Below are 17568 nucleotides of genomic sequence, written 5' to 3' on the forward strand. Positions count from 1 at the left end.
GTACCTCGTTACCGCCGGAGGGGGGCGCTGCGGCGGAAACCACTGGTGAAAACAAAGAGTGTAACGTGAATTTAAAATTATATTTTTTACTGTGTCCAATTGTTTTTGTCTTCGGGTTTGGAAATTTGACTGAAATACTAATTTTGTTTTTATTTTATTCTATTAAAAAAGAATGACCTCTGAATCAGCGGACTAGAACTTCCTGGTTTTCGAATGCCATTCAAAATAAAAGCATGCAAGTTTAAGTTAATCTTTTTAAGCAGTTTATTTGTCATATAACACTGGTTGTCTCTCCAACTGAGCGACTGTGCAGTTAGTAACTGATGTTATAATAATAATAATTTCATCTACAATAGCAATTACATATAAATGCTGCTGAGTAAAAACAAATACTTTATAATAATAATAATTTCATCTACAATAGCAATTACATATAAATGCTGCTGAGTAAAAACAAATCTCTTAATAATAAATATGTAGTCCAAAATGTTATTTACATGTGTAGGCAATCGTTCAACAAAGTCATTACAAACATAGCAGAATATACACAGAATGTATACTATCGTTTGACAGCACACTGGTCGAGTTGTTTGTACAATAATGAGGATTTTGTACGAGACTTCACCTTCACTGTAGAGCTTACGCTTTTCTTTTGAAAAAAAACAAAAGAAATAGACCGGAAGTATTATTCTTGTTCCGCTAGCGGATCACAGGTCGTCAGAAGGGTAGACATTTTGTTAGCTTTTAGCAAAATAAACTATCGAGGGCAGTCTTGGGGCAACTTGGTTGTCATCAGAGTAGGTGTTTGTCGCCTGACAGGTACAGGCTGCAGTCATGTGGTATGAAATCCTGCCCAGTTTCGGCGTTATGGCCGTGTGTCTGATGATTCCCGGCATCGCCACCACGCACATCCACAGGTTCACCAACGGGGGGAAGGTGAGGAGGGAGCCGGCTGCTAACGGGTTTAATGTAGCTGAAGGGTGAAACGTGCTTTGTTTGTTGTTTGTGTTGTGCTCTAAACTACTTGATTAAAGCCTCTTTGTTTGTTTCCCCTGCAGGAAAAGAGGAGCGCTCGGTCTCCGTGGCAGTGGTCTCTGATCCAGAGAGACATCCGAGTGTCCGGGACGGGGAAGCACTTTGACGCCAAGGTGAGTGTCCATATCTCAATAGGAAGACAACGTGTTGGAATAAAACTTGTTGTGATTGAGTTGTGCATGTTTTTTTTTAAAGAAAACATACATTTTCCTCCCTTCCCACTAGGTGGAGCTGTAACTCAGCTATCAATGGACTGTTAGTGTCTTTATGTACAGAACAGATTAACCTTATTGTTGTGCACAGTTTCATTAAAGACATACAAGATGTGTGCAAAAGAAAGTTATTTCTACTCACGATGTTAGCTGGTAAACTCCACATAAATACATCATTTTGTATCAACTGCTGAACATCGTATTCATGAGCATAAAAAAACAAAAACCATGAGGCAGGTCCTCCATCATTACTGGTTAAAAACGTTCATTTAAAGTCAAATTAAAGTAATATCTGTAAAATAAACAGCAAATGTTTTGTAAAATGGCAGCAGTGGGGTAATTGTATGATTTTAGGCTCTTTTTTTGTTGACACAAACAATGCAAATATAAGATCAGTGAAAGGAGAATGATTTCTAATAATTGGACTATCCCTCATTCAACAATCCAGTTACAACCCATCATTAGCAGTAAAGACACTGCTACAAGCCTACAGGTACCAAATTCATTTAGAGAGTTTAGTATTTTCTTGCGTCAAAGCTGATTCATAACTCTGCTGTAATTAAAGTGCCTGCACACCCACACAGGTGTTTTTAATATTGGGCTAATTAATCCCAATAGTTATGGTAAAACTTACATACACAGGTCAAACACCATCTGGAAGGCAGAAATGCAACTATTGCCTGCTCAGTTAATATGTGAAGCTTAGTAATTTAAATTAAAGTTAAATTAAAGATCTGAGTCATGACAATGTTTCCTTCTTCCCCAACAGGGACTCGAGAACATCCACTGATGACGGGGAGTATGAGGACCCTGATGAGAAGAAAGTTCTTTACTGTTCATCAAAATATTTTATTCAACATTCAGCTGTTTGTTTTTCCAGTCTTGTAAGACAGCTGTCTCTCTCTTGTTCATTAAACTGCTCCTTACTGGAAACCTTTGGAGGCTTCGTGGCTCATATGTTGATTTTCAGACGAGATATTGGTGCTCTAATCAGATAAATGCTTTACACCTGTCTTTATGTGGTTGAGCTTCTACTTTAGATGTTGTGTTGCTTGTACAAATGATAACCCAGTGTTATCCTGAGGAATATATCAAGATCTGTAGTGAGGCCAGATGTTATCATATAGTTGTGATGTATCTTAAATGTCTCCTGGTGTAAAGGCTGCATCACACACAATTCTTAAAACTGATTTAATTGCTATTAGAGCTCGAACGATTAATCAAATAGACGATATACAGACAACTTATTGACGGCTATTTTGTTAATGCTTTAATTTATGATCTGAAATGTAAGAATTTACATGTTTTATATCATTGTCAGTTTAATATTTGTGGGTTTTGGACTGACAACAAAAGACATCTGAAAATGTCACCGTGGACATTTTATAGCCAACAGATTAATGGATAATGAAATTAATCGTTGCAGCCGTGTTGCCAATCACATCCACAATTATATCCAAAATATTACACTATCAGTAGTTAGAGCAGGAAGTGTACTTTATTTTACCGATATCCAACAGCTCTAGTTAACTGACTGAAAATATAGATTTACAGTAGCAGCGTTGGTGAACATGCACACTCATATGGATTGGTATAATTAACAGATTGCTCCAATTCAGTGGTTCTGAAACTGGGTTCTCAAATGTGACAAAATAACACACAATATAGGAAGTGAGGGAAAAAAAACTAATGCTTCACAAAAAAATGTTTCTATAATCTTTTCACTTGTGTTTTATCTCTAAAGGCAACCCAAAATAAGAAAAACCACAAGATGACTTAATAATGAAAGTTTATTTACCATTCTAAAATGTACAGAAGAAAATAAAGTTTAACAACTGAAAGGAAAGACAAAATCCAACGGGTAAATAGGATGGAGAATATAATACAACTGAGTACTTTTCAGACTCATTTGCACACATTTCTTTACAATTAAAATCCTCCCTCCACATCGTACGTCTCTTTAAAACTGAATGCTGTTAAACATAAAACATAAACACCTCTAGTCTCAAGACTGGAGGTCACAGGGTCCAGTAAAAAGGGTAAATCCTGTACAAACGAGACATTCACTTCTCCTCCTTGCCTTTGGTTTTCCTGTACACCATCTCCCTGAAGCTCGACAGGATCTTGCTCTCCCTCTTCCTCCTCTCCTCCTGGTTGAAGGAGGCCAGAGCTCTCTTTTCATCGGCACTGTAGATCTGGTTTTCCTTTCTCAGACGCACAGCCTCCATACGACGATGTCTGCAGAGTTACATTTGAAATTGGTCAGTGTTGGACCACTTTAAGTAACTGTATACTACAGAGGAATATAATATATATTGGTCACACATTACGCAGTGTCCACTACATCATACTGACATCTGAACCATTATTAATTAGATGCAACACAAATCGTATCATGGAGTTCATAGTTGTAAACATCACGCACCTGCTGCCGCTCATCACGTAGCCGGACTTCTCAAAGTTTGCGATCTCGTCGCTGGTGAGTCCGATCTCACCTCTTCTCGGAATACGTTTGCCTGCTTTCACGTACTCAGCCATCGCAGCACCTTCACCTGGCAACAGCGCGTGGCCGAAACTGGGAGAGGAGAAAAAAACATTTATTAAATAAATAGTAAACATCACTGTAATATAAAAGATTATATGTGCTGTAAACACAGACTCTGAAAAGATCATATATATATATATATATATATATATATATATATATACACCCTCTGAGACGACTTCTTAGCAGAGTAAAGACCTGTTCATACCACGGCTGCTACTAATGATTATTTTAATTATCCAATATGCTGCATATTATTTTGTTGTTGTTTGTTGACGTAAAAAATGGTCCAAAAAGGACATTTTTGTCCAACAAGCAGTCTAAACCCATAAATATTATTTTTACTATCTGTATACTATATAGAAAATGTCTTGCTATAATGTGACAACAGTGACAATACACTCACTCCAGAGGTCTGTCGTCCTGGGACATGTGGGTGAGCGGAGCTTCGGGGCCGACCACGTGTTCGTCCATGCAGGTTTTCTCCACCCACATTACCCCGTTGGGATCCTCCTCCTCTTCCTCCTCCTCTGACTCTTCACTGCTGGAGTTGCTGGACTCCTTACGGCTCTTCTTCGCCTTCTTCTTCTTGGACTTCTTGGACCTGTTAGGAGACGATGTGTTGTTCAGTTAATCAAAATGTCCCCTTCCTGTGTGAATGAAGCCGGCAGAACTGCACTTTAGCTCTTACTTTTTGCTCTTCTTCTTCTTTTTCTTCTTCTTTATTTCCTCTTCTGAAAGATAAAAACACGATAATTCAGCCAAAACAACTCAAGGGAAACACTTTGTTGAGCCTCTTTAATGGAACTATGATTGTTTTACCATCTGAATCTGATTCCAGTTCGCTGTCCTCCGAGTGCTTTTTGTTCTTTTTCTTCTTGGATTTCTTCTTCTTCTTTTTCTTCTTCTTCTTCTCTTCTGTGAACAACAGACAGAATTCCTCGTAGGTTTTTAAACTCATAAAATAACGCTCTAGTACATTCATGTTCAAACACGGCGTGAGTTTTACCTTCTGAGCTCGACTCTGAGCTGCTGTTCTTCTCGTCTTCTTCGACTGGTGTGAATTCATCGGAGCTGGTGGAGACAGAACAAAGACGTTCATGCAGATTTCAGTACTGGAGAATAAAAACTAATATCAAACAATAAACATGTTGGTCTGGAGGAGAGATTCTGAACTTACTCTGGCTCTTTGACTCTTGGTGAATATCCCCAGACTTCAGGACAACCTAACTCACCGATCCTCTCCCTCTCCTGCAGACGTCTAACAGAAACACAGACAGATGCAGGAGTCAAATAACAAATAACTGGCTAATAACACGTAAGTAGGAAGTTCAAACAGTCAATTTCAGCTGTCACACGAGTTACACACAGTTTTATATTATTATAAACTTTTTATCCATCTGTCTGATAAAGTGATGTCCTTGTATATCACTTAGTAGACACTCTCAACCAGTTCCCTTGTATGGATCATTTAACAAGTAAAATATCATGGTTAGGTGTTAGAGCACATTCATTTTCATTAAGGGCAGTTAATATTGGATCAGTGAGATATAATATCATCATATTAACAATTATAAATTATATTATTCTTATGCAGATATACAAACCAGGAAGAACTGGGGGACTGGGTGGTAATTAGAAAAGATAGAGGGATCCTCTGATTTCCATAATGGAATAGTTAACACAATCCACATACTTGATGATACGGAGGAACTAACTTTACATCCTTAACTAAATGAGCCTTAATTTCATCATCACAACCTGCAGAAGAAGCTTTCAATGATTCAGTGACTGCAGACTGTTCAAGGGATCAAATCAGGAATGGATCTTTTTTTTTGTGACTCAATAAATCTTTTAGACTTGTTTCGTATTTCTCAGTTAAGGTTGTTAAACTCACCAATACTCTGATACTTCTTTAATACCACCATGTTTGAGACAGCATACAGTAGTGTTGAATATTGATTGTTTTATTCCTACATAAAAGGGATAAAAAAAAAAAAAAAAAAAAATAAAAAAATAATATATATATATATATATATACGTTAAGAGGATGTTTTAATGTATTTTCCTGTCTAAAGGACAGTAAACTAGGACTAATCTATGGTTATATATTCATAATATAATATTATTAATAAATGTCTCTGGCTGTGCCACTGTAAACACTCTTTAACTAACTAATATCTCTTGTGAGTGAGTTCTCTAACTTCACCATCAGAACATCAGTGAGACACTAAAGTCACTCTTTATTGATTAATCACGTCATCAAGTGGAAGGAATCAGTACAGTTGCAGGATTGATCGATAGTTGTATTAGTTACCTGGCAATAAACGCCTCCTGTCTCTGTCTCTGAGCATCGTCCCTCTGCTGCTCGTAGTAGTATTCATCTTTGAAGCTCCCGTGTTTTCCAGCAGCGTCCCGCTGCTCGGACCAGTTGTTGTGAATGTTGTGACTGTTGTTGTTATTGTTGTGACGCTCCCGGGACCGGGACCGGGACCGGCTGTGTCGGGGGCTTCCTATCCGGATCCGTCGGAGGTTTCGAGCCTCTCGGAATCGGTGCTCTCGCTCCTCGCGCTCCCGCTCCTTGTTGCGCGGCTTCGGGAGTTTGGGCCCAAAACTGTCCGGAGACAGGCTCCGTTCGCGGCTGTCGTTGCGGTTGCGGCTGCGGGATCGAGTGCGGGGTCTCCGGGCCCGAGGGCTCCGAGGCGCCCCGCCGCCGTCCGAGCTGGAGCGGTCCGACATTGTCTGAATCCGGACTCACACTGGACCTACGGCACACAGCGAGGACACACGGGGAGGGCTTAGTGACGGAGAGACGGTACTTTAACACGCGCTCACCGTCATGTTTCTGTTCTTTAATACGCAACTACAGCGTCCCACCACAGGAAGTCGTGATGTGTCCGTCCGCAAACAGGACCCGGTCTTCCTCACCGTGTAATGAACATAGTTCCGCCTGGAGACGGTGTAGTTTGTCAAATATAATTACTAAATAAATAAATACAGAAGAAATATTTGAACAAGCAGATACTTCTTATATCTTATTATATTTCTATTTCTATTTCTAGTTAGATTTTGTAATATAATTATTATTTTTATTCTTTAACACTGTGTGAGCAACTGTAACAAACACATTAAATAAAGTATTTCTGATTCCGACTAATTTAGTTTTACTGAAGACATTTAGGATAATACCATTCACTTGTCAATATCATAACGTTACAGATGAGGTGGGCTATATATGTATACATACACATATACACATATATATATACACACTATATATATATGTGTATATATATACATATATATATATGTGTATATATATATATATATATATATATATGTGTGTATATATATATATACACACATATATATATATATATATAAAGAGTAAAACGAAAAGTTGGGTGCAAGTTTATCTGACATGTAATAAAAAGAGATGAATAGATGTTTATTTGTTTTGCTGTTGTTTTTGTCTTCAATCACATACAGTTTATAGTACAGTAGATACAAGAATTTATACTTTATCAATAATTTACTTGCACTTAATGCAATGCAAATATCAAGCTGTAAAATCTTATTATCGTCGGAAAATGTAAACATATGGGCATAATGATGCATATAATTGTACAGTGTTGTAAAGTGTGTGAAGTGTGTAAGGTGTGTAAAGTTGTGTAAAGTTGTGTAAAGTGTGTAAAGTGTGTAAAGTTGTGTAAAGTGTGTAAAGTGTGTGTAAAGTGTGTAAAGTGTGTGTAGTGTGTAAAGTTGTGTAAAGTGTGTAACGTGTGTAAAGTTGTGTAAGGTGTGTAAAGTTGTGTAAAGTGTGTGTAGTGTGTAAAGTTGTGTAAAGTTGTGTAAAGTGTGTAAAGTGTGTAAAGTTGTGTAAGGTGTGTAAAGTTGTGTAAAGTGTGTGTAGTGTGTAAAGTTGTGTAAAGTGTGTAAAGTGTGTAAAGTTGTGTAAAGTTGTGTAAAGTTGTGTAAAGTGTGTAAAGTTGTGTAAAGTTGTGTAAAGTGTGTAAAGTTGTGTAAAGTTGTGTAAAGTTGTGTAAAGTGTGTAAGGTTGTGTAAAGTGTGTAAAGTTGTGTAAAGTGTGTAAAGTTGTGTAAAGTTGTGTAAAGTGTGTAAAGTTGTGTAAAGTGTGTAAAGTGTGTAAAGTTGTGTAAAGTTGTGTAAAGTTGTGTAAGGTGTGTAAAGTTGTGTAAAGTGTGTAAAGTTGTGTAAAGTGTGTAAAGTGTGTGTAGTGTGTAAAGTTGTGTAAAGTGTGTGTGTAAAGTGTGTAAAGTTGTGTAAGATGTGTAAAATTTGTTAAGTGTGAAATGTAAAATGTGTGTAAAGTTGTGTAAAGTTGTGTAAAGTGTGTAAAGTTGTGTGTAAAGTTGTGTAAAAGGTGTGTAAAGTTGTGTAAGGTGTGTAAAGTTGTGTAAGGTGTGTAAAGTGTGTAAAGTTGTGTAAGGTGTGTAAAAGTGTGTAAAGTGTGTAAAGTGTGTAAAGTGTGTAAAGTGTGTAAAGTGGTGTAAAGTGTGTGAAGTTGTTGTGTAAAGTGTGTAAAGTGTGTAAAGTTGTGTAAAGTGTGTAAAGTGTGTAAAGTGTGTGTAAAGTGTGTAAAGTGTGTAAAGTGTGTAAAGTTGTGTAAAGTGTGTAAAGTTGTGTAAAGTGTGTAAAGTTGTGTAAAGTGTGTAAGGTGTGTAAAGTTGTGTAAAGTGTGTAAAGTGGTGTAAAGTGTGTAAGGTGTGTAAAGTTGTGTAAAGTGTAGTAATGTGTAAAGTTGTGTTGTGTAAAGTTGTGTGTAAAGTTGTGTAAAGTGTGTAAAGTGTGTAAAGTTGTGTGTGTAAGTGTGTAAAGTGTGTAAGGTGTGTAAAGTTGTGTAAAGTGTGTAAAGTTGTGTGTAAGGTGTGTAAAGGTGTGTAAGGTGTGTAAAGTGTGTAAAGTTGTGTAAAGTGTAAAGTAAGGTGTGTAAAGTATGTGTGTGTAAAGTGTGTTGTGTAAAGTGTGTAAATTGTTGTGTAAAGTGTGTGTGTAAAGTGTGTAAAGTTGTGTAAGGTGTGTAAAGTTGTGTAAAGTTGTGTGAAGTGTGTAAAGTTGTGTAAGGTGTGTAAAGTTGTAAAGTTGTGTAAAGTTGTGTAAGGTGTGTAAAGTGTGTAAAGTTGTGTAAGGTGTGTAAAGTGTGTAAAGTTGTGTAAGGTGTGTAAGGTTGTGTAAAGTGTGTAAAGTGTGTGTAAAGTTGTGTAAAGTGTGTGTAGTGTGTAAAGTGTGTAAAGTTGTGTAAAGTGTGTAAAGTGTGTAAAGTTGTGTAAAGTGTGTAAAGTGTGTAAAGTGTGTAAAGTGTGTAAAGTGTGTAAAGTTGTGTAAAGTTGTGTGTGTAAAGTGTGTGTAAAGTTGTGTAAAGTGTGTAAAGTTGTGTAAAGTGTGTAAAGTTGTGTAAAGTGTGTAAAGGTGTGTAAAGTTGTGTAAAGTTGTGTAAGGTGTGTAAAGTTGTGTAAAGTGTGTAAAGTTGTGTAAAGTTGTGTAAAGTGTGTAAAGTTGTGTAAAGTGTGTAAAGTGTGTAAAGTTGTGTAAGGTGTGTAAAGTTGTGTAAAGTGTGTAAAGTGTGTAAAGTTGTGTAAAGTGTGTAAAGTGTGTAAAGTTGTGTAAAGTGTGTAAAGTTGTGTAAAAAGTGTGTAAAGTGTGTGTGTAAAGTAAGTGTGTAAAGTGTGTAAAGTGTGTAAAGTTGTGTAAAGTGTGTAAAAAGTGTGTAAAGTGTGTAAGTGTGTAAAGTGTGTAAAGTTGTGTGTAAAGTGTGTAAAGTTGTGTGTAAAGTTGTAAAGTGTGTAAAGTGTGTAAAGTGTGTGTGTAAAGTGTGTAAAGTGTGTAAAGTGTGTAAAGTTGTGTAAAGTGTGTAAAGTTGTGTAAAGTTGTGTAAGTGTGTAAAGTGTGTAAAGTTGTGTAAAGTGTGTGTAAAGTGTGTAAAGTTGTGTAAAGTTGTGTAAGGTGTGTAAAGTTGTGTAAAGTTGTGTAAAGTTGTGTGAAGTGTGTAAAGTTGTGTAAAGTTGTGTGAAGTGTGTAAAGTTGTGTAAAGTGTGTAAAGTGTGTAAAGTGTGTAAAGTTGTGTGAAGTGTGTAAAGTGTGTAAAGTGTGTAAAGTGTGTAAAGTTGTGTAAAGTGTGTAAAGTTGTGTAAGGTGTGTAAAGTTGTGTAAAGTTGTGTAAAGTGTGTGAAGTTGTGTAAAGTTGTGTGAAGTTGTGTAAAGTTTAAGTGTGTAAGGTGTGTAAAGTTGTGTAAGTGTGTAAAGTTGTGTTAGTGTGTAAAGTTGTGTAAGGTGTGTAAAGTGTGTAAAGTTGTGTAAAGTGTGTAAAGTGTGTGTAAAGTTGTGTAAAGTTGTGTAAGTGTGTAAAGTTGTGTAAAGTGTGTAAAGTTGTGTAAAGTGTGTAAAGTGTGTAGAGTGTGTGAAGTTGTGTAAAGTTGTGTAAAGTGTGTAGAGTGTGTAGAGTGTGTAAAGTTGTGTAAAGTTGTGTAAAGTTGTGTAAAGTGTGTAAAGTTGTGTAAAGTGTGTAAAGTTGTGTAACGTGTGTAAGTTGTGTAAGGTGTGTAAAGTTGTGTAAAGTGTGTGTAGTGTGTAAAGTGTGTAAAGTGTGTAGTGTGTAAAGTTGTGTAAAGTGTGTAAAGTGTGTAAAGTTGTGTAAAGTGTGTAAAGTGTGTAGAGTGTGTGAAGTTGTGTAAAGTTGTGTAAAGTGTGTAAAGTTGTGTAAAGTTGTGTAAAGTGTGTAAAGTGTGTAAAGTGTGTGTACATTGTCGAGTACTCAACCCAACTTCCGGTTTAACTTCATCGCTCACCGGAAGTTCTGAACCATGTCGGGTGTGGACTTTTAACCGATCTACGAGACGAAATGAAGTAGTTTGGGATGTTATACTGCAGCAATACTCTCTTTTAAATAATCCGTGTGGTTTCGTAGCAACAGAGACGCGCAGCAGCTGGAAACATGTCTTTTTCTACCGATAAACAGAAAACTAAATTGTACCCAGTGACCAAGAAAGTTGAGGAAATACTGGCCATGAAGTTGTTTTTCACGGAGCTGAATACGACCGCTACGTGTCTCATCTGCAGACAGATAGTATTATATAGGGAGTTTAATATGAAGCGACATTACACTGCTAAACACGCAAAGCAGTATAATAAATACTCTGGAGAGGAGAGGACGGCAGTGTCCGATCAGCTCCTTGCAGACTTCAACCGATCCAAAGAGCCTCCAGCAGACCCCGATGTGAGAAGAGACTCGCAACCCGACCAGAGACCCCCAGGTTTTATATATTTATATATAATTTATAGCGTTTAATGATCGTAGCGGTATGTACTTTTATTTTGAAGGCGACACTAGTAACCCGGTAGTCGTCTCGAGGACAAACCCGCCGTGGAAAAAGTAAACAAAAATCAACTCAAATATCGTCCAGGCGCTTATTTAACTGTTGTTTTTAATGCGTGTAATTAAATCAGTTATTTTCTATTTTATATCCGTCTTTAAGTCTCATGTGGTTTTAACTGTGTTGTTTTAGAAGCGACACGACGGCGACTCCTTGTGGCTGCTCGATCAATGAGGCTGTTAGCGCGGAGGGAGGGAGAGAGAGAGGCTGTTAGCGCGGAGGGAGGGAGAGAGAGAGGCTGTTAGCGCGGAGGGAGGGAGAGAGAGAGGCTGTTAGCGGGAGGGAGGGAGAGAGAGAGGGAGAGAGAGAGAGAGAGAGGCTGTTAGCGAGGAGGGAGGAGAGAGAGAGAGAGAGAGAGGCTGTTAGCGCGGAGGGAGGGAGGGAGGGAGGGAGAGAGAGAGAGAGGGAGGGAGAGAGAGAGGCTGTTAGCGAGGAGGGAGGGGGGAGAGAGAGAGGCTGTTAGCGCGGAGGGAGGGAGAGAGAGAGAGAGAGAGAGAGGGAGGGAGAGAGAGAGAGGGAGGGAGGGAGGGAGAGAGAGAGGCTGTTAGCGGGAGGGAGGGAGGGAGGGGGGGAGAGAGAGAGAGAGGCTGTTAGCGCGGAGGGAGGGGAGAGGAGAGAGAGAGGCTGTTAGCGAGGAGGGAGGGAGGCTGTCTGTTGTTAGCCATTGTCTGTAGCTCAGTTACTACGTTAAGTGGTAGCGGTCCTGCTTAAGTCTCGGCAGAAAACAACGGGGTTACAGGTAATCAGACTTTAATTACCGTGTAACCATTCAATGCGGCGAGGGGGTCACAGGAGAGAGAGAGAGAGAGAGAGAGAGAGAGAGAGTGTGTGTGTGTGTGTGTGTGTGTGTGTGTGTGTGTGTGTGTGTGTAAAGCTAACATGCTAACAAGGCCGCGCTGTCCGCTCTCATTAAAGAGGAAGAGGGAAGGAAACGCAGCTAGCGTCACCTTTTGTTAGCGTCTGAATATTACCTGAAACACACCGATAGCACTGATATTAAAGTCGTGGAAGAGCTGGCGACACATTTAAAGTTAAATAAATGTAGTTATGCATTTGTGAAATGTCATGTGAGAGTATTATTTCGGCTGGTTGCTACAACTTTTGGTAAACTAATGTAAAACGTGTGGCTAACGTCAGCTAAGGTTGACGTTATTGTTGTTTGTAGCTCGACTAACATAAATAACATTTGTTTGCATGAGCACAAACACCGATGTTCACACTCTTGCTGTTCCTCTTTGCATCAAATACTAAAACACAGCTTTATTTTTATTTATTTTTTAAAGAGAACCTGCAATTATTTGTCTGCAAATAATGAATTTACCACATAAACTGTAGTTAGTTTATTAGACACAGTCATCTTGAAGTTAAACTAATGCAGCCAAGGACAGCCAGGCCGTAAATAATGCCTGCATGAAGGTTTGAATGATCACAGCTGTTTGGATTCAACTTCCTGGTCAGGTTAAAGACTGTAGTTTGTGATGCAGTGTGCCACCTTATCGATATCTGTGGGGGTCGATCAAGTATTAGGAACAAGAGCTGGACCATTTATTAGTGCATATTTATTGGAGTCCGTATATATGCTGACTGATAAGTATAAATATAGCCAAATACACATTTGAGATAACAGTGTTTGTCCACCAGAGAACATTTTATACTCTCTAATCTATACTTCAACAATCTTTTATTGGTCAGGTTATATTAGAAAGACCTCTTGGTATGATGCAGCTCAATCTACAGCCAAAATGAACTTTAATCAACAAGCAGACACTTGAACCCTCGTGGATGTCGGACTTATTACAGTACTAGACAGACATTATAGTCTCTGGAAACTGAATATGTGTAATATCATAACAATAATAATAACAAACAAAAAATAAATCAAGGTAAAGTTTCCTTAAATAACTTCCTGGACTGGAACCACCTATTGACTGCTGTGGTGTCAGTGATAATCGACTGTCAGGTCTGGAAAAGCAGGATATGGAAACTCCTTAACTTCGAGTTTTGTTGAAGCACCTAGTGGTATTCTGCATGTCACCACAATGTAACTAACTGATCCTTTTATGTGTGACTCTGATTCACTTTCTCTCGATTTTCCTCTCTGCAGACATGCCGAGTCTAAAGCTGATATCTGCTACCGACACGCAGTATTCAGCGGCTGTGCTGAAGTCCATGAACGAGCAGCGAAACCATGGATTATTTTGTGATGTCACCATTATCATACAGGACAAGAAATTCAGAGCTCACAAGACAATCCTGTCGGCCTCGAGCACATACTTCCACCAGCTCTTCAGTGTCGCTGGACAAGTGATCGAGTTAAATTTCATCAGAGCAGAAATCTTTGAGGAGATTCTCAATTATATTTACAGCGCCAAGATCATCCGTGTCCGCTCCGACATGCTTGAAGAGCTCATAAACGCGGGACAGATACTGGGAGTCAAGTTCATTGCAAACTTGGGGTCTCCGTTGTCACAAGTTAAGGGTCTGCCTGGTTTGTCTAAGGAGACGGAAAGCAAAAGTGACACACCCACGGAGATGATGCCGATCATCACAGAGTCTTTCTCGATATCTGCTGAGGAATTCAATCAGACGAGCAAACCCGCGGGTAACGATGAGGACTCAGACAGTGATGTTATGTTCGTGTCACAAACTGATGCTCAAACCAGAGCAACCAAACAGAAAACCGGCCCTGGCGAGGTCATTGTTTTGGATTCAGCTAATTCACAAAATGAAGCATCAAAGAAAACTGAAGAATCAAATAATGCAGTTGCAAAACAAGCAGAGAAAGTCCAAGCCCCCGTGAAAACAAACGCCCCAAAGCCCCCCAGCATCAGCTGTCCAAACCCAAGTTTGCTCAACAGCAGCCCCCTGCGAAGCCCCGACAGCAGCTCCAATAACTCGTCTTCCCCCGCCAGAGTTTCCTCAGGAAGTGCTCCCACAACTCCAGCCAGGTCAAGCAGTTTCACACCTGAACCCTCAAGTGCCTCTCAGTCCTCTGAAAGCAGCGATATAATGGGAGTCCACAAGAAGCAAGTCTCTACTTCAACTCAGAAAGGGGATTTCAAAATAATGCTCTTAGATGTGTCTGACAGCTCCGCAAATCAAACTAACATTCCCAAAACAGCCGTAGCCGCAAAAAAGACAGTGACACTCAATACAGCCACAGAGATTGATTCAATTTCATCAGGCTGTAAAGTGTACGCTAATATTGGAGAAAATACTTATGACATTGTCCCAGTGAAGGAAGATCCAGGTGAAGGAGGCTCTAAAGCCAATAAAGGGAAGAGGTCGTTAATGGCAACACCTTTGAAATCCTTGAATAAAGCGCCCATGTCTCCGAAGACCAGCCCCAACAAGAAGAGGACCAAAACGGAGCTTGAGGACCACTACGAGCTGATCATGGACGGGAAGACCTTCTACGTGTGCATCGTCTGCAAGCGCCCCTACGTGTGCCTGACGAGTCTCCGCCGCCACTTCAACACCCACTCGTGGGAAAAGAAGTACCCGTGTCGCTACTGTAACAAGGTGTTTGCTCTGGCCGAGTACAGAACTAAACATGAAATCCACCACACGGGAGAGAGGAGGTACCAGTGCTTGGTGTGCAATGAAATGTTCATGAACTACCAGTTACTGTCCACCCACTGCAAGCAAGTCCACAACCAGGACCCCAGCGGGAGGAAGGAGAAAGACGACGCCGACAACAACTTATACCGACTGCTGCCCTGTAAAACGGTGCAGATGAAGCCGTACTCATGGACTACAGACGGGCAGGGGGTCCCGGTCATATCCGAGGATGGCAGCGTGCATCACATAACCACCGTGGGCGAGGGCGTCCACTCTTCCACCCAGACCAGGATGTTGAACTGGGACGACATCTTTGTCGAGCCTGATGCTCAAATGCCCGCCGGTGATCGCGCCGGACCAGTGTCGACCATAAACACGCCTCCACAGGGAGCCACAGAGTTTGACTTTGTTATACCAGAGACCTACTGAGCAACACTCACTGCTCCATTACCTGTGCCTTTTAGGTACCCCCCACCACCTTTTCTCCCTTTTGGTTCCATGTCAACAATATTCTTCTGTAATTCTCGAAACTGTCTGCATAAGGTACGCTCACATTAGCCTTTCTGTTTTACATAAAGGTGTTGTGTAATGTTCTAATCATGGTGAACTGCAAACAAACGCTTGCATTGAATTGGAAGTCAGACAGAGCGTATAGTGGCAGGACAGAAGTGTAATGTGACCATACCTTAGACTCATTGTTACTCTGCTTGTCTAATCTTTTTATCATTGGAATAAATGATAATCACATTAGCAAAACAAACACAGCAGTGGTTCACACGCAGTAAAATATATAATTAGTTTATATGGAAAATATCAATTCAGTGCAAGAAACAAAAACTGCTTGAGAAAAATAAGAGAGAGGGGTGTTAGGTTTTAAATCAATAGTTGTAATAAAAGACAAAAATCATGTATATTTAAGTTGTCACTGTGTGAGGAGAGTTGTAGCTGTTGCAGGGTTAGATTACCCGGAGATCCGATAGCGCAGGCCTCGGAAAATGGCGCACAGAGGCATGTACGCTCAACGCGTTGTACGCTGCAGTAATTTTCCAATAGACCAGTGGACAAACAAACAAAACATTCTGCGAAAAAGCAAGAACAGAGTGTTTAGCAGAGGAATATGCGCTGGCCTACAGCTCCTCAATGCTGAGGATGCATTGATCTGTTCATCAGATAGGACCAAAAGCGACACCAGTGATCAGAACCTCTCTATCAAACAGTGCAGTGTTTGAGAAATGTATAAGTAATAGATGAGCAACAGACAAACACTGTGAATACAAAAACGTAATATTGTTGACACGTGTTGTAAATCTAAAATAAAAAAAGCTACATACATAAGAGCAGCTGCCCCTGTGGAAGAGTCATATAAAGACGGGACGAGCCTTCCGTTGTGACCACTAGTGCCGGGGGACACGGCGTCGAGCATAAACATAGCCCAATGATGATATCTAATTTCCTGTTGCTCTAAAGCCTCAAATTCTGCGTCAACCAGAATATTTCTGATGAAGGATCTGAAGTACAAAGTGTGACATTAAGCAGCCCACTGAGCTCCCGTTCATAAAACAGAAATGGGGTTACCTATTTAAGAATGTGAAACCTCAGCTGTAACCAGGACAACGTCCCATAGTGAAATAAAACAAGGTTGCTTGAGTTTTAAATCCACCATCAGATGCATCAATCACGAATCTCACTTTTGTGATTGAGGAATTGTTAACAGTTTTTCCATTGAGATGTTTTTATCCTGTACAAGAGAATGTTAATTATGATCTGAAATATATTTTTTCATTATGTGATTGTTGGTGAGCCCACATGTGGATATTGTGGCAGGGACGATATATAATGGTTATTTGATTCCTCAGTGGCTGGAAAACCAGCTATGGCTTTTTTTTGTTTCTTCTGTTTTATTTCGATACATCTTTACATTTTTATTTGCTATGGTTGTCATGTTAATGATCTCAAGTGCAGGCTGGAGATTTTGCTTACAAATGTGATAAACTGAGGGTTATTTCAGTCCGTACATATAGCACTTAGCATTGGATCTTTTTGTAATGTTTTTACTTTTTCACTAAGTTTTTTTTTTCCCCATTGTGTCAAAACGTAGTGATTGTCAGTATGAGTAAAAAAAAAAAAAAAGTAGTGCTAATATGGAAATCTTTTCTGTTATTCAATAAAATCATCCAGGATGCAGGTTTTGTTTTTTTAATTAACAGATTAACATTGGTGTGTGATGTACAGTATATTTCTGTTAATTTTTTTCACTATTTCGGATGTATTTATTAGGTTTATAGTGGTAGACAAAATGAAATAGTTATGAAATACCCTGTTGACATTGTACAAAGTATCCCTTTTCTGTCAGTTAGCAATAAGGGGTCCCGGATGCTAAATAAATTATTCTTTTACAAATTTAACTTGATTGTCTTGCACCTCCAGCATGTAAACATCTGCTGTTTTATTCACTGTGATGTACCTTCTCCAGCATCTTCAAACAAACACAACTAAAAACTTAATCGCGAGTAAAATAAATCTGAACTGATAGAAAATCCTGTCTGTACACGTCCAGAAGATAATGGAAGAGCTGAATTCATAATAGATTTAATTTATTGAGAGAAATGGGTCAACGTTCCCATTTAGTAAACATGAAAATAGAGCTGATGCTGAGTTTTGCAGGTATTTGGTCATAAAGTAAAATGTTGGAAATGAAAGGTTTGATTATGGCTCTATGTGGAAAGTTCACGGGCGGACATGAACATCAGCACCGTCAACCAACAGTTGTTAGAGGATGTTTCAGGCAGGACAATAGTGTTCGATCCACCAACACTGCCTACAG

The 17568-nt window shown here is 39.4% G+C and overlaps 3 protein-coding genes and 1 long non-coding RNA gene across 7 annotated transcripts; 3 read left to right on the forward strand and 1 right to left on the reverse strand.

Moving 5' to 3' along the window:
* The first annotated feature begins 683 nt into the window (after positions 1-683).
* Positions 684-2184, forward strand: ndufa1 (NADH:ubiquinone oxidoreductase subunit A1). The gene is made up of 3 exons (XM_051420589.1): positions 684-936; positions 1059-1148; positions 2017-2184. The coding sequence occupies exons 1-3, from the start codon at positions 835-837 to the stop codon at positions 2035-2037; spliced, it is 213 nt and encodes a 70-aa protein (XP_051276549.1). The 5' UTR covers positions 684-834; the 3' UTR covers positions 2038-2184.
* An 835-nt stretch (positions 2185-3019) lies between these two features.
* nkap (NFKB activating protein) lies at positions 3020-6711 on the reverse strand. The gene is made up of 8 exons (XM_051420588.1): positions 6110-6711; positions 4973-5053; positions 4802-4866; positions 4615-4710; positions 4484-4526; positions 4199-4396; positions 3673-3822; positions 3020-3485 (listed from the first exon to the last, which is right to left on the reverse strand). The coding sequence occupies exons 1-8, from the start codon at positions 6529-6531 to the stop codon at positions 3311-3313; spliced, it is 1230 nt and encodes a 409-aa protein (XP_051276548.1). The 5' UTR covers positions 6532-6711; the 3' UTR covers positions 3020-3310.
* An 810-nt stretch (positions 6712-7521) lies between these two features.
* On the forward strand, positions 7522-10007 carry LOC127374448 (uncharacterized). Of its 3 annotated transcripts, none has more exons than XR_007887031.1 (3): positions 7522-7734; positions 8388-8491; positions 9891-10007. It is a non-coding gene; the product is annotated as an uncharacterized LOC127374448 (long non-coding RNA). The 3 variants fall into 3 exon arrangements; XR_007887032.1 differs by lacking the exon at positions 9891-10007 and adding an exon at positions 9625-9675 and having other exon boundaries at positions 7524-7734; XR_007887033.1 differs by lacking the exon at positions 9891-10007 and adding an exon at positions 9470-9508 and having other exon boundaries at positions 7524-7734.
* A 603-nt stretch (positions 10008-10610) lies between these two features.
* On the forward strand, positions 10611-17149 carry zbtb33 (zinc finger and BTB domain containing 33). 2 transcript variants are annotated; one of them, XM_051419742.1, is made up of 2 exons: positions 10611-11063; positions 13288-17149. In XM_051419742.1, the coding sequence occupies exons 1-2, from the start codon at positions 10745-10747 to the stop codon at positions 15171-15173; spliced, it is 2205 nt and encodes a 734-aa protein (XP_051275702.1). In that variant the 5' UTR covers positions 10611-10744; the 3' UTR covers positions 15174-17149. The 2 variants fall into 2 exon arrangements, with proteins under 2 accessions (XP_051275702.1, XP_051275703.1); XM_051419743.1 differs by lacking the exon at positions 10611-11063 and adding an exon at positions 11801-11922.
* Positions 17150-17568: the final 419 nt, after the last annotated feature.

This window comes from Dicentrarchus labrax, unplaced genomic scaffold (genome assembly GCF_905237075.1).
Source record: "Dicentrarchus labrax unplaced genomic scaffold, dlabrax2021, whole genome shotgun sequence".
Lineage (NCBI taxonomy): Eukaryota > Metazoa > Chordata > Actinopteri > Moronidae > Dicentrarchus > Dicentrarchus labrax.